The 13,773-nt window shown below is 41.0% G+C and overlaps 1 protein-coding gene across 2 annotated transcripts in view; it reads left to right on the top strand.

Moving 5' to 3' along the window:
- Positions 1-13,773, top strand: part of LOC117404213 (probable serine/threonine-protein kinase kinX) — a 34,322-nt gene that overhangs the window by 2,988 nt on the left and 17,561 nt on the right. The window contains exons 3-5 of one of the 2 annotated variants that reach the window (XM_059017434.1): positions 594-2,633; positions 10,787-10,859; positions 12,665-12,773. In XM_059017434.1, coding sequence (XP_058873417.1) covers positions 594-2,633; positions 10,787-10,859; positions 12,665-12,773 — 2,222 coding nt within the window. Of the gene's footprint in view, positions 1-593; positions 2,634-10,786; positions 10,860-12,661; positions 12,774-13,773 lie in introns of both variants that reach the window. The other variant, XM_059017433.1, reaches the window with a different exon arrangement.

The raw sequence follows: 13,773 nt of genomic DNA, 5'->3' as shown, positions 1-13,773 counted from the left end.
CTCCCACAGTGGTTACTGTTTACCATCTGTCGAGCGATGAGACAATGAAACGTTGTGATAGGATACTGCATCAAAGACCTATCTGGTTTTATTAAATACCGATCTCTACACAGGCTTTAGGACTGGAGACTGGAATTAAAATACCTCTGTTGCCATCAGGGCTTCATTTAAAAGTTAATTAAAGTCTTTTTTCTCTTTACATTTTTTAAATAACAGACATGCAATCTTACAATCCACACATATCCTCAAAATTATAACTTTAACATTCATCCATGAATAAATCTAAACCCTGCACGCTTGGTCATCTTCTTAAAGTCGTATTTGAAAACACATCAGTCACCGGAAAAGCAGTGCCTGGTACTCGCGCCAACGCGCTTGGGTTCTGGGAGTTGTTTCAAAGAAAAAAAAAAGTTTCCCTTAGCAATGTGTTATAAAGCACAGTGAAAGCACAGTAAAGCATAGGCACACAGTAATATGAGACGCTTCATGTAAAGTGTTTCTGAATCAAATACGTTTATCAGACTGATTTAACACTACCAAGTACCCTGTGCACAAAAGTAAAAAAAAATCATTTTTATCTCGCTTTGTTTCAGATGCATTTTCAGCCACAGACGATGTGGATGACGAAACAAGCTTGGATGAGGAATACGATTTCCTAAAACTTCCATTGTTTACGGAGCAAGTGAAGGAGACCGGAAACGATTCAGATCCTACAGAGCCTGAGGGTCAAACGGAAGAGGAGATGGACGATTCGGCCAACAATAATCGCCTGGAGACTGAGGCGTTTAGGGATTCAGAAATCACAGAGGTTGAAGGAAAAAGTGGAGGAGAGAGTTGTGGAGATGATGACCTAGTCAATAACAATCAGCAGTGGAACAATGACAGTCCAGGTCTCCTGGAAGAAGATTATGATAAGGACCATCTGGAAAAGAATAGCGACGCTCCAGTTGATTTTTCAGAAGAAGGGGGACTAGGAGAAGATTACAAGGAACAATCTGAGGGAGATTTAGGAGCAGTAGAGGGTGCAGAAAATCCAGCTAGTTTATCAGAGGAGGAAGACTTAGAAGTCAGTGGAAATGACAAGGAAGATCAAGGTCATTTTGAAGGAGATTTAGGAGCAGATAGACTGGAGGAGAGCTCAGATGAAGACCAAGGCGTGTGCCTAGATGAGGAAAGGAGTCCAGAAGAGATGGAACAGTGGGAACAAAACTCTGGGGACCAGTTTTTGAAGATGGAAGGAGGTTGGGATGTTAATTTGCTGGACAGTAAAGAAATGGGGGAAGTGTTGAATGTTGTCCAAGGTGAAAGTGATGGTGTCGATACCGATAAGGACTTGGGTGTTGAAGACGAACATCTAGTTGGTGACGTTTTGGATGTGCGCTTAGAAGAGGGAGAACACTTGCAAGTCAGATCTGAGGAAGACCTGGAAGAAACTCACCAAGAAGTGACACAACAGCTTTTTGCCAACTGGGAAGGGACAGGAACAGAGGACTTAGTGAATTATCACCTGGAAGATGACTGCCTGCAGGTCATACCTGAAGAGCTTGAACCAGGCTCTTTGAAAGACCTAGAGGAGATATATCAAGTAAATGAAGAAGAAGAAGCAGAAGAAGAAGCAGAAGAAGAAGCAGAAGAAGAAGAAGAAGAAGAAGAAGAAGAAGAAGAAGAAGAAGAAGAAGAAGAAGAAGAAGAAGAAGAAGAGCATGAGACTGACTTAGATGCTAAAGAGTATGTAGACTGGCAACAAATTATGGAAGCCCACCTAAAAGATGAGGATCTGATGGTGATACCTGAGGAAGTCCTTGAAGAGCCATACCAAGAAGTAGAAGCAGATCAAGAAGAAATGCAGCACGGACAAGAAGAAGAAGAAACCTTTAATGCCGAGGCTTTGTCAAAGTGGGATAGAACAGGAATGGAGCTTTCTATAAGGGAGTCAGAGAGTAAGATCCAGGAAGATGGGGATGAAAGTCCACCTCCAGGCTGTCTTGACCTAGAGCTGTACAGAAATGAAGAGTTGTGTCTGGATGACCCAGCGGTCAAAGAGCTGAACCTCATAGCTGATGAACTGCTGTTCAAAGGAGTGGAGTTTTCATTGAGGGAAGGATCAAAAGATCTTTTTTACAAGGAGCCTCAAGAGATACCGGAGAAGTACATTGAATGTCTAGCTAAGGAAGAGAAGAGACCAGACTCTGAAGATGAGTATAGAGAGGTCCTCCCAAGGTGCTGTCCAAAGGTGGAGATCCAAGTCACTGGCTGCAGCGATGAAGAAACCGAAAGTCCTGAATTTGAGAGCCTGGAGTTGACAACAGATAAGGAACAGGGAGGAGACAAGAAGGAGCTTGAGCTACCACAGAAGAACACAGAGAACTCGGACGATGAGGATTCATTTCAGACAGAATCCACAGGTGGAGTTCTGGAGAACTTCCCAGAAGATCCACATAATTCCACAGTGATCCCTCAAGGGTTGGTGGGACCTTTGAAGCTACAAGTAGATGTTCAGAGGGTCACACAGGCTGAGGACAACATGGGTCAGAAGAAGGAAGATCTAGAAGGATCAGGAATTTTGGAGTCTTACCAGTTGTATGATGAAATGTTGACAAGGCAGGACAACGCAGAGATGTGGAGCCAGAAAGGTAAGCACTGAACTTGTGATCTGGGATACAGCTGCATTAACAGGGTATGAAACTGACGTCTTAATAAATAAACAATCTAAGGAATTAGTAATAAGCACCTTTTTAAATTTCTTGAAGACTACATTTAAGGTGCATAAAATGATCTATTTGCTGTACATTGCAATATGGTCACTGGTCACAATATAAGTAAGATGCGGTTCGATTCATCATATCGGATTGAATTGGTTGCTGGGGTCCATCGGGTATGTATAGATATAGTATCTCAGAGGGAGTTGTTATACTGTATTACATAGTGTCAACTACATCAGTGTGTCTAAAACCGTATTGTCCTGCACTATAGAAAGAAAACCAGTGGAAATGATTACAAAACAAAACACCATAATACGGTATTTGGCAATTTACAAAACAGTATTCCAAAAGCAGTTCTCAGCCCATGCCAAAGCAATCCAACAGGTTTGCTTTGGCATGAATTCCTTTTAAAAAAAAATAAAAAATCTGCAATCCATTCTGTCCTCCTAAGAGCTGTTTTAGACCCCCTAATAAAATGTGCATTGATCAGTTTCCATCAGTCCTGTTCAGTTGGCAGCAGCAGCCTGTGTGAATGAGGTCCATCTGTTAATAGAGGGGATCTCATTTTATAGGATACTGTACTAATAACATAAAGTTGTCGGACAACGAAGCACATGTCATTGTCAATTGGGGGTTGGTGTTTAAATTGTTCAGTATTTGGAAATCTGAATGAATAAATCTTCTTTTCAAATGACACTCTTCCCTTGCAATGAAATGAGGAAAGATATTTTGCATAACACTGCACATGGGTTTAAGCACACGTACTAGTTCAAATATGTGTGTGCTTGTTTTAATACTCAGTGCTTAGGGATTCATGCAAAACAGTGATACATCATGCTTTGTAGGCAAATGCTTTGCAAACCTGAAACCAGCTTTGTTTATCATTTCTCTACCTTCCCTGGCAGAGCAGAGTGTAACTGTTTGTTCATTATATTTATATATAGTGTTTGGGCTTGTTGTAAGAATGTTCTACCTTTACAGTTCCACCCTCCTCATTATAAGGTACATTTGCACAGTAATTTCCCAGGCTTTTATTGTGGTTATACAGTGCAATGCATTTCCCATAGTCTACCATGGTTGAAATAGGCTGTGCCGTCCCTCTCTGTGCTTTACAATTCATACCAAAGCATAGTGAAGGCAAGGTAAAGCATGGGCAGGCATGGCAAAGCACAGAGAGGTGTGGTAAAGCATAGGGAAGCATTGTAAAGCACAGAGAGGTCTGGTAAAGCATAGGGAAGTACTGTAAAGCACAGAGAGGTCTGGTAAAGCATAGGGAAGCATTGTAAAGCACAGAGAGGTCTGGTAAAGCATAGGGAAGCATTGTAAAGCACAGAGAGGTCTGGTAAAGCATAGGGAAGCATTGTAAAGCACAGAGAGGTATGGTAAAGCATAGGGAAGCATTGTAAAGCACAGAGAGGTACGGTAAAGCATAGGGAAGCATTGTAAAGCACAGAGAGGTCTGGTAAAGCATAGGGAAGCATTGTAAAGCACAGAGGGGTATGGTAAAGCATAGGGAAGCATTGTAAAGCACAGAGAGGTCTGGTAAAGCATAGGGAAGCATTGTAAAGCACAGAGGGGTATGGTAAAGCATATTCAGAGCAATCAAAATACACATTTGTTCCATGCATGGAAGTTTCATTCATCTACATGGAATTCTGATTATGAAATATGAGTCAGTGATTCTGAAACTCTTGTCAAGGAAGGCCTGTGAATTTGGGTCTGTAGCAAAGGAGACCCCAATCTGTGCTGTTCTTTGTGACCACAGTAACTCTCTCTTTGAAGTTCGCTAGGTTAGAAAGAAAAGCGTGTTTTCACTTGTCAGTAAAGTTTTGCCTGGATTAGATCATTCTGATGTCATCCATGTAACTCTAATGAAACACCCCCGTCTTCACAGTGGCTGTGTGTGTTAATGCTATCTCACTTTTTTTTTTGATCTGCAATTTGGAGATGCTAGTCATTAAACTACAGCCTATATACTACTGAGAGACACTTAATGTAAAGTGTTACCCAATTGTTCCGGAGATAACAATAAAAATAATGTACACTACCATCCGATTCCAGTTTTGGGGTTTATAACCTGAGGATGTTGCCAGCAGATTTTCAGAAGCAATGTGTGTGTGTGTGTGTGTGTCTAATTATCGTGGTTGCCATAGCGACGTAGTGTTTGCAGATCAGAAGGAAATGCCAACAGTCACGCTGGAAGTGAACCAGAAAAGCTGCATAAAAATGTAAACAGTGCTAAGATGTGAGGAGAAGGCCTTGTTGGACAAGAACTGTAATCAGATCAAGCATCTGTGGGGAGGCTCATAGCAAATTTTAGTTGTCACCAATGGTCTTTTTACTCTGGTTTTCTCCTGGTTTTTGGAATGCCCAACCCTGCAACCCCCCGGCGACAGGAAACAGAGGCTGAAACACGCATCCTCCGAAACGTTTCCCTGCCAATCCGTCATTTTTTGCAGTGCGGATCCACAGTGAGGCCACCAGAGATAGTGCCAGAGGACAACACAGATCTGAATGGCTCCACTGGTGAACCGCAGGTGCCTTATCGGCCACAGGGGTCGCTGGTGTGCAGTGAACTGTGGACTCCCCTGCCCATACAACAAATTTCATTTAATATGGGACCCCTTTTTTCTTACACAGCTCAAGAGTTATATGCATATATATATATATATAAAGTATTTGGGCAGTTAATCAAAAATGTGGACAACCAAAAAGAAAGTGATTTATGTATTTGGGCAATCAACATATTTCGTATGGGTTTTGTTGCTAATTATTGACAGTTATGTTTGAAAACCAACACCTGATTATAATTATATAATAAATAAATACATAATCATCAAGTGCTGAAAAATAAATTGGAAATTTGTGATTAAAAAAAGCAACAAAAATGGTTACAGCTAAAGACTACAGCAACGATCTCAAGATGGCAGTGATACACCTAAATGAAAAAGGAGAAACTACCAGAAAAATAGCAGAAAGACTCTGAAAGGCACTGTGTGGGCTATTATGGAGAACAGGAACTACTGCAACTAGCTCCAGATGTGGAAGACCAAGAAAGATGTCTGCAAAATCTGGAAGAATCATTCGAGCAGCCTGGCAAAATCCTCAGATTACTGCAAAAGATTTGACACAAGAATTGAGAGAAGATGGTCAAGAAATTCACAAGAGAACAATTCAACGATACCTTAACAAGATGTCCATGGGAGAAAACCAAGATGCAAATGTTTGCTAAAAACAATACACAAAAGAAAAAGATTGGTTTTCCATTGCATACTTGAACAAGCCTGATGATTTCTTCAACCAAATTCTATGGTGAGACAAATCCAAAATATAACTTTTTTCCTCCAGAAATCAACAATATGTTTGGAGGAAGAGAGGAGAAGAATTTATAGAAAAGTTAACCATGCTTAACCAGTGTTAAACATGGTGGAGACTGTGTGGTGGTATTGGCTTGTTTTTCTTCCTCAGGCACTGGTGACCTTTGTATTGTAGAAGGATCAATGAATGCTGCAAAATATCAATAAATGTTGCAGTATTTGTTACCCAGTGCTGGATGGCTTATTGGATGGAAGCTTGTATTCCAGCAGGATAATGACCCTAAGCATTCAGCAAAGTCTGCAAAGGAATTTCTAGAAAAAAGCAACATTACAGATATGGATTGACCATCTCCAGACTTGAATGAAGTGGAGATAGGCTTAGGTAACAGAGGGAAGGAGACACTTCTTCACACAGAGAGTGGTGAGGGGGTGGAATGGGTTACCTAGTCATGTTGTTGAAGGAGACTCTTCTTCACACAGAGAGTGGTGAGGGGATGGAATGGGTTACCTAGTCATGTTGCTGAAGGAGACACTTCTTCACACAGAGAGCGGTGAGGGGATGGAATGGGTTACCTAGTCATGTTGTTGAAGGAGACTCTTCTTCACACAGAGAGTGGTGAGGGGATGGAATGGGTTACCTAGTCATGTTGTTGAAGGAGACTCTTCTTCACACAGAGAGTGGTGAGGGGATGGAATGGGTTACCTAGTCATGTTGTTGAAGGAGACTCTTCTTCACACAGAGAGCGATGAGGGGATGGAATGAGTTACCTAGTCATGTTGTTGATGCTGAATCACTGGGATCCTTTAAGGCCCCACTTGACAAAGTTCTGAGATCAATTAGCTGCTAGGAAACGGACTAGCATAGATAGGCTGAAATTTCTCACATTTTTATAACAAATGGTTGCACACAGCAGATTTATGTAATTGTTATCTGTAATGTCATATTAAGAGTCAGGAAATGAGCAAGCATAGATGGGCCGAATGGCCTCCTCTCCTTCGTAAATATTATTTTGTTCTTCTAAACTGTCTCTTATAAACTGGAACAGAATTCTGCAGTTGTCCTTGTCCAGTACAAACAGACTACAGACAATGTTTAGAATAGATAATTTAATTTATCTCAGGTCTATTTTTAGCGGATGTTCTATGACTCCTTAATAACTTTGCTGAATACAGCATGAAAGTATATTAAAAAACAAACCATTGCAAACCCTTATATACGTTTCCCATAGTAAAAGCTTAGCAAAGTTTCACAGTGAAAGCATGGTAAAGCATAGGGAAGCATTGTAAAGCACAGAGAGGTGTGGTAAAGCATAGGGAAGCATTGTAAAGCACAGAGAGGTCTGGTAAAGCATAGGGAAGCATTGTAAAGCATAGAGAGGTCTGGTAAAGCATAGGGAAGCATTGTTAAGCACAGAGAGGTCTGGTAAAGCATAGGGAAGCATTGTAAAGCACAGAGAGGTCTGGTAAAGCATAGGGAAGCATTGTTAAGCACAGAGAGGTCTGGTAAAGCATAGGGAAGCATTGTAAAGCACAGAGAGGTCTGGTAAAGCATAGGGAAGCATTGTAAAGCACAGAGAGGGATGGTAAAGCATAGGGAAGCATTGTAAAGCACAGAGAGGTGTGGTAAAGCATAGGGAAGCATTGTAAAGCACAGAGAGGTATGGTAAAGCATAGGGAAGCATTGTAAAGCACAGAGAGGTCTGGTAACCATATCAAAATCTCAGCAAACCAGAGTAAACTATGCTTAGTATTACCGTGGATAAGAATGCAAAATACCGTGCAAATTTCCCTCTGTAAATGTGCAATAGATGTTTGCCAGTTTTATTGTTTACAAATGCTGTGAAAATAATATAATTAATAAACAAATACACATTTACTGTACTGTGTGCCTCTTTCGTATAAGAAAATGTGAGATCAACAAAGTGCTGGTAATACATTCTAGATAATATTTACTGGAATTATTTTTGTCAGCGATATGCATTTTAAATGTAACACTGTTTCGATTCAATAGCCCCCTCATTGTCTGTGTCTCAGTGATAGTGAGGGGTATGCAACACATGGTGTTGTCTGTTCTTTGTGATACTCCAGAGCTGGGAGATCCAGGGACAGCCTGTTTCCTTCCTACATCCCAGAATCTCTTACCCAACAAAGACAGCCTTCTTCAGCCAGCCCTCCCCCATCCTGTCCACAGACAAACGTAAATGCAAACCCACAAGCCATTAACACAACGTCCCAACTGACATTAAGTGTACACAAACCTAATAGCTCTATAGAAGGATGCATAATGCACTAAGAAGACCGCACTTAGAATACTGTGCTGAATTCTGGTCACCACGGCACCAAAGAGACAGTATAGCCCTGGAGAGAGTCCAGCAAAGAGCAACCAGACTAATCCCAGGGTTTAAAGGAATTGGTTATGTAGAAAGTATTTAGCCTGTAACAAAGAAGAATTAGGAGGGACTTGATTAAAATCTTTACAATCTTAAAAAGATTTGATTAACCCTAACCAATACTTTAAGAACAGAAACCAGGACCAGAGGACACACAGTTGGAAATTAAGTGTACTTAGGACAGAGGAAAGGAGACTCTTCTTCACACAGAGAGTGGTGAGGGGATGGAATGGGTTACCTAGTCATGTTGTTGAAGGAGACTCTTCTTCACACAGAGAGTGGGGAGGGGATGGAATGGGTTACCTAGTCATGTTGTTGAAGGAGACTCTTCTTCACACAGAGAGTGGGGAGGGGATGGAATGGGTTACCTAGTCATGTTGTTGAAGGAGACTCTTCTTCACACAGAGAGTGGGGAGGGGATGGAATGGGTTACCTAGTCATGTTGTTGAAGGAGACTCTTCTTCACACAGAGAGTGGTGAGGGGATGGAATGGGTTACCTAGTCATGTTGTTGAAGGAGACACTTCTTCACACAGAGAGTGGTGAGGGGATGGAATGGGTTACCTAGTCATATTGTTGAAGGAGACTCTTCACACAGAGAGTGGTGAGGGGATGGAATGGGTTACCTAGTCATGTTGCTGAAGGAGACACTTCTTCACACAGAGAGTGGTGAGGGGATGGAATGGGTTACCTAGTCATGTTGTTGAAGGAGACACTTCTTCACACAGAGAGCAGTGAGGGGATGGAATGGGTTACCTAGTCATGTTGTTGAAGGAGACTCTTCTTCACACAGAGAGTGGTGAGGGGATGGAATGGGTTACCTAGTCATATTGTTGAAGGAGACTCTTCACACAGAGAGTGGTGAGGGGATGGAATGGGTTACCTAGTCATGTTACTGAAGGAGACTCTTCTTCACACAGAGAGCGGTGAGGGGATGGAATGGGTTACCTAGTCATGTTGCTGAAGGAGACACTTCTTCACACAGAGAGTGGTGAGGGGATGGAATGGGTTACCTAGTCATGTTGTTGAAGGAGACACTTCTTCACACAGAGAGTGGTGAGGGGATGGAATGGGTTACCTAGCCATGTTGTTGAGGCAGAATCACTGGGATCCTTTAAGACCCGACTTGACAGTTCCGAGATCAATCAGCTGCTAGGAACCTGATGAGCCTTCTCTCGTTGGTAAACGTTCTTGTTTTCTCATGTTTCTTGCACTAGAATTGAGGAAGTCTTTGGGCATGTCCATTCAAACTCATTTGCACTTGGATCCTGACTGCTCTGTACAAACTTGCATTAGTTAGATCATCGCAGTTGGCTCCTGTGACACAAATACCAAAGTCAGCAACATGATTATAAATAAGATCAGTGTGCTTGTTGCATGCACACCTTGGTTTACAAATATTTGAAATAGTTTAGCTAAAAAGGATCCGCTTCACTGCTGCCAAGATGTGTAGATTTCCGGACCATAGAGACCATCGAGAAACGTTTCCCACAGTAAAACATAGCAAAACATAGTGAAAGCTTGGTAAAGCATGGGGAAGCATTGTAAAGCCCAGAGAGTAAACTAACCCTTTGAAAAGTTTCCCATAGTAAAAGCATTGCATAGTGTAAAAAAAGCATAGTGAAAGCCTTGTAAAGCCTAGAGAGGTATGAAAGTGGTATTGAGAACATGGCAAACCATGGTAAACTATGCTAAATGCATAGTACAACAGGTGGGTAGGGTATGGCAAAACTGCTAAATTACTGTGCAGATCTACTGTGGTAAACTGTCATAAGAGTACCACTAAACGTGAATTCAGTCTCTTTCGAGGGAGGGAACAGTGGTCTGGCTTTATTTTATTAAGCCAACAAGCAAAAAGCAGACAAAGAAAAACTGTGTGTGAGAGGGTCGGAACTACTGATCAGGGCGAAAGTTGTAATTAATGGACGTTAAAACATGATTAATGATAATCGTGATTTTTAGTTCATAATTTCAATTTGATAATGTTATTATCACCCAACCTTAATCAGAAGAAAATGTTTTTTTTGAAGACTTTTCGTGGAAACGTTTGCCGTTGAATTGATGAAGTTTCTTTTAGTGTTTCTGAAGACACCGAGAAAGACTTCTAGTGGAAACGTTTGTATTGGTATTTCTAAATTCACCACTGCACTATGATCCTTTAAGCATAGCAAAGTTCTGAGCTCAATCAGCTACAAGGAACCGGGTGAGCTCTGATGGGCTGAATGGCCTCCTCTCCTTCGTGAATCTTCTGTTCTTATGTACCTCCCTCTTGCACATTCTGTCGACCTTGCTAGGACAGGGTAAGATGGATCAGTATCTATTGTGTTATAAAGTTTGTTCTGCAATATTAAACAATGTTGTCACTTGTTTTTTTCTAGGTCCTTACAATGATAAAAAGCATTCTGTCCATTTTTGCTTGGATGCTGTCATTATACAGCCTGAGACACACAGGTAGGTGACTTCATATAACCCCACATATACATGTATGTGTTCTCTGCAAGGAAGGAAATAAGACTCCTATTGCATAGCACTTGCACCCATTCAAGGGCATAGGTGTAGCAACCACACTCTTTGTCTTGTGTAGACACAGGCCAATGTAAAACTACACTGCATTCTTTTGAACACAGGAAACATTCTCTTTGAGTCATTGCCCAGTATGGGGTAGTGGTTAGGGCTCTGGACTCTTGACCGGAGGGTCGTGGGTTCAATCCCAGGTGGGGGACACTGCTGCTGTACCCTTGAGCAAGGTACTTTAAAATCCAACTGTATAAATGGGTAATTGTATGGAAAAAAAATAATGTAATTGTATGTGAAAATAATGTGATATCTTGTAACAATTGTAAGTTGCCCTGGATAAGGGTGTCTGCTCAGAAATAAATTATAACCCTAAACCTACACTTAATTAGGATTAGGGTTAGGACTAGTGTTTATTTAAATCTGAAGCAGTGTGGTCCAGTGGTTAAAGTCCAGGGCTTATAACCAGAAGATTGCCGGTTCATATCCCACCTCTGCCACTGACTGACTCGCTGTGTGTGACCCTGAGCAAGTCACTTAACCTCCTTGTGCTCCATTATTATTTATTATTATTTATTTCTTAGCAGACGCCCTTATCCAGGACGACTTACAGTCGTAAACAAAAATACATTTCAAGAATCACAGTATAATCCTGCAGATGAGATGTTAAATCAATGTCCTATTGGAAGTGACTCTGCATGTAATGCACAGTTCACAGACTGCCTCTGTAAAGCGGTTTGTGATGGTGGTCCACTATGAAAGGAACTATATAAAAATAAAGATTATTATTATTATTGTTATTATTATTATTATTATTGGGTAAACTGTGAAAGAAAGAACAGAAAGACAGAGAAAGATATAAAGACAAAGAGCAAAAGATCAAAAGAAAGAAAGACTCAAGTGTCAAACATGCTGCATTTATTAATTTTTTTCTCAAAGCTGGTTGCACAGGTTAAAGACAAAACAGTTATGAAAAAAAAAAAATTCCAAAGGCTCTTTTTAAGAGTTGGTTGAGGCTAAACAAACACTGAGACCCAAAACGGAGCTCTTTCCCTGCCAACAAAACCAACTTTTCTCTTTTGTGTTTCACAGCAGCTGTGTTTGAGTCAGGCCAGATGCAATGCAGTAACACACCTAAAACATGATGTAGGGGTTCTGTCTCTCAACACTAGGGGGCACTGTGGCTCTCATAGACTACAGACAATGGGCTATATACGACGCCAGTGCCTGTCACTCTCTCTCTCAGCTGTAGGGGGCGATATTGGGGTTCTCTTAGAGAGGCGATAAGCCAAAGGCTTCGAGGTTATAGTTATTATTGCTGATCAATAGATGGTAATTTTACACTGCTTCAAAACAATTCCAGTGAATCTCACCTAATACATATAATTTCGTAGGTCAAACCTTAACGCTAACCCATTTTCCTATATGAAAAATGCACACTTTACGGTAAAGGTGAATCGGTTTTTTAAATAGTGATTTATTGAATTGTATATAATAGTGTATCGCTGCTGTAAGAGACAAGCTGATATCCCCTCCACAGTTGAGAAGTCATTGGCCAACCTCGAGTAGGTAAAATCATCTTGTATCTCACACAGCACCCGGGAGGTAGCTTTTATGATACACAAATAACAAGAATGAAATTAGCTCATTTTAACGTAATTTCCCTCTCATGTACCACACTTGCAGGGCTGTGTACAATAACAGAAGAAACATTTTAAATAATGATTTTTTTCCATCAGCAGCGACTCAGATTCTGAAAGCAGCGTTCCAGATCCGAGCGAAACACAGCAGGAATATTTCCGGACTGAAAAAATGTATTCTGAGAAGAATCTGGAGCTGGAAGAGTCCGAGGTAAGATTAATTGATTGGGACGGTTAGAGACCCATTTGCCCTGGGACATCCGAGCTGTGACGTACATCTGAATCCGTCATTACGTTCCGCCAGTCAGTCAGTACGCTCGGATCTTCCTCGACAGAATTTTGCTTCATAAAGTCGAATGAAACCTGCAGAATAATGTCACGTTAACATATTGAATTACACACCGCTTTGTAGTTTGAAATATTCTTAACGAAAATATTTGACATTTCAAAACATGAAATACAGTGTTGTACGACTAACATGGCTTCCGGTCGGCGATATCATGTTGTAGTTTTTTTTCGATTACATGATGTTAAATAAAAGATCTAAATTCTGTTCATATATGTATGTTATTTTTAAAATGATGTCTCAATCCTAAAATGAGTATCAAAGACTTCGATTGGGGAATAATTAACACACTTCCAGCCGCAAAAAGAGCAAAAGCGTGGGAAATGAAATAAATTATAAACTGATAAAAAAAATGAAGGGTCCAAATCCCAAATGGATGTGCTTTGTGGTCCAGTGGTTAAAGAAAAGGGCTTGTAACCAGGAGGTCCCCGGTTCAAATCCCACCTCAACCACTGACTCATTGTGTGACTCTGAGCAAGTCACTTAACCTCCTTGTGCTCCGTCTTTCGGGTGAGACGTAATTGTAAGTGACTCTGCAGCTGATGCATAGTTCACACACCCTAGTCTCTGTAAGTCGCCTTGGATAAAGGCGTCTGCTAAAAAAAAAAATAATAATAATAATAATACAAGGAACCGGGTGAGCTCTGATGGGCTGAATGGCCTCCTCTCCTTCGTGAATCTTCTGTTCTTATGTACCTCCCTCTCGCACATTCTGTCGACCTTGCTAGGACAGGGTAAGATGGATCAGTATCTATTGTGTACAGCTGATGCATAGTTCACACACCCTAGTCTCTGTAAGTCACCTTGGATAAAGGCGTCTGCTAAATAAACAAATAATAATAATGAGAAAAACAAGGACCCAAAC

The sequence above is a fragment of the Acipenser ruthenus genome, chromosome 56 (genome assembly GCF_902713425.1).
Source record: "Acipenser ruthenus chromosome 56, fAciRut3.2 maternal haplotype, whole genome shotgun sequence".
In the NCBI taxonomy this organism is placed as follows: domain Eukaryota; kingdom Metazoa; phylum Chordata; class Actinopteri; order Acipenseriformes; family Acipenseridae; genus Acipenser; species Acipenser ruthenus.
This window is presented reverse-complemented; position numbering and strand designations above follow the sequence as displayed.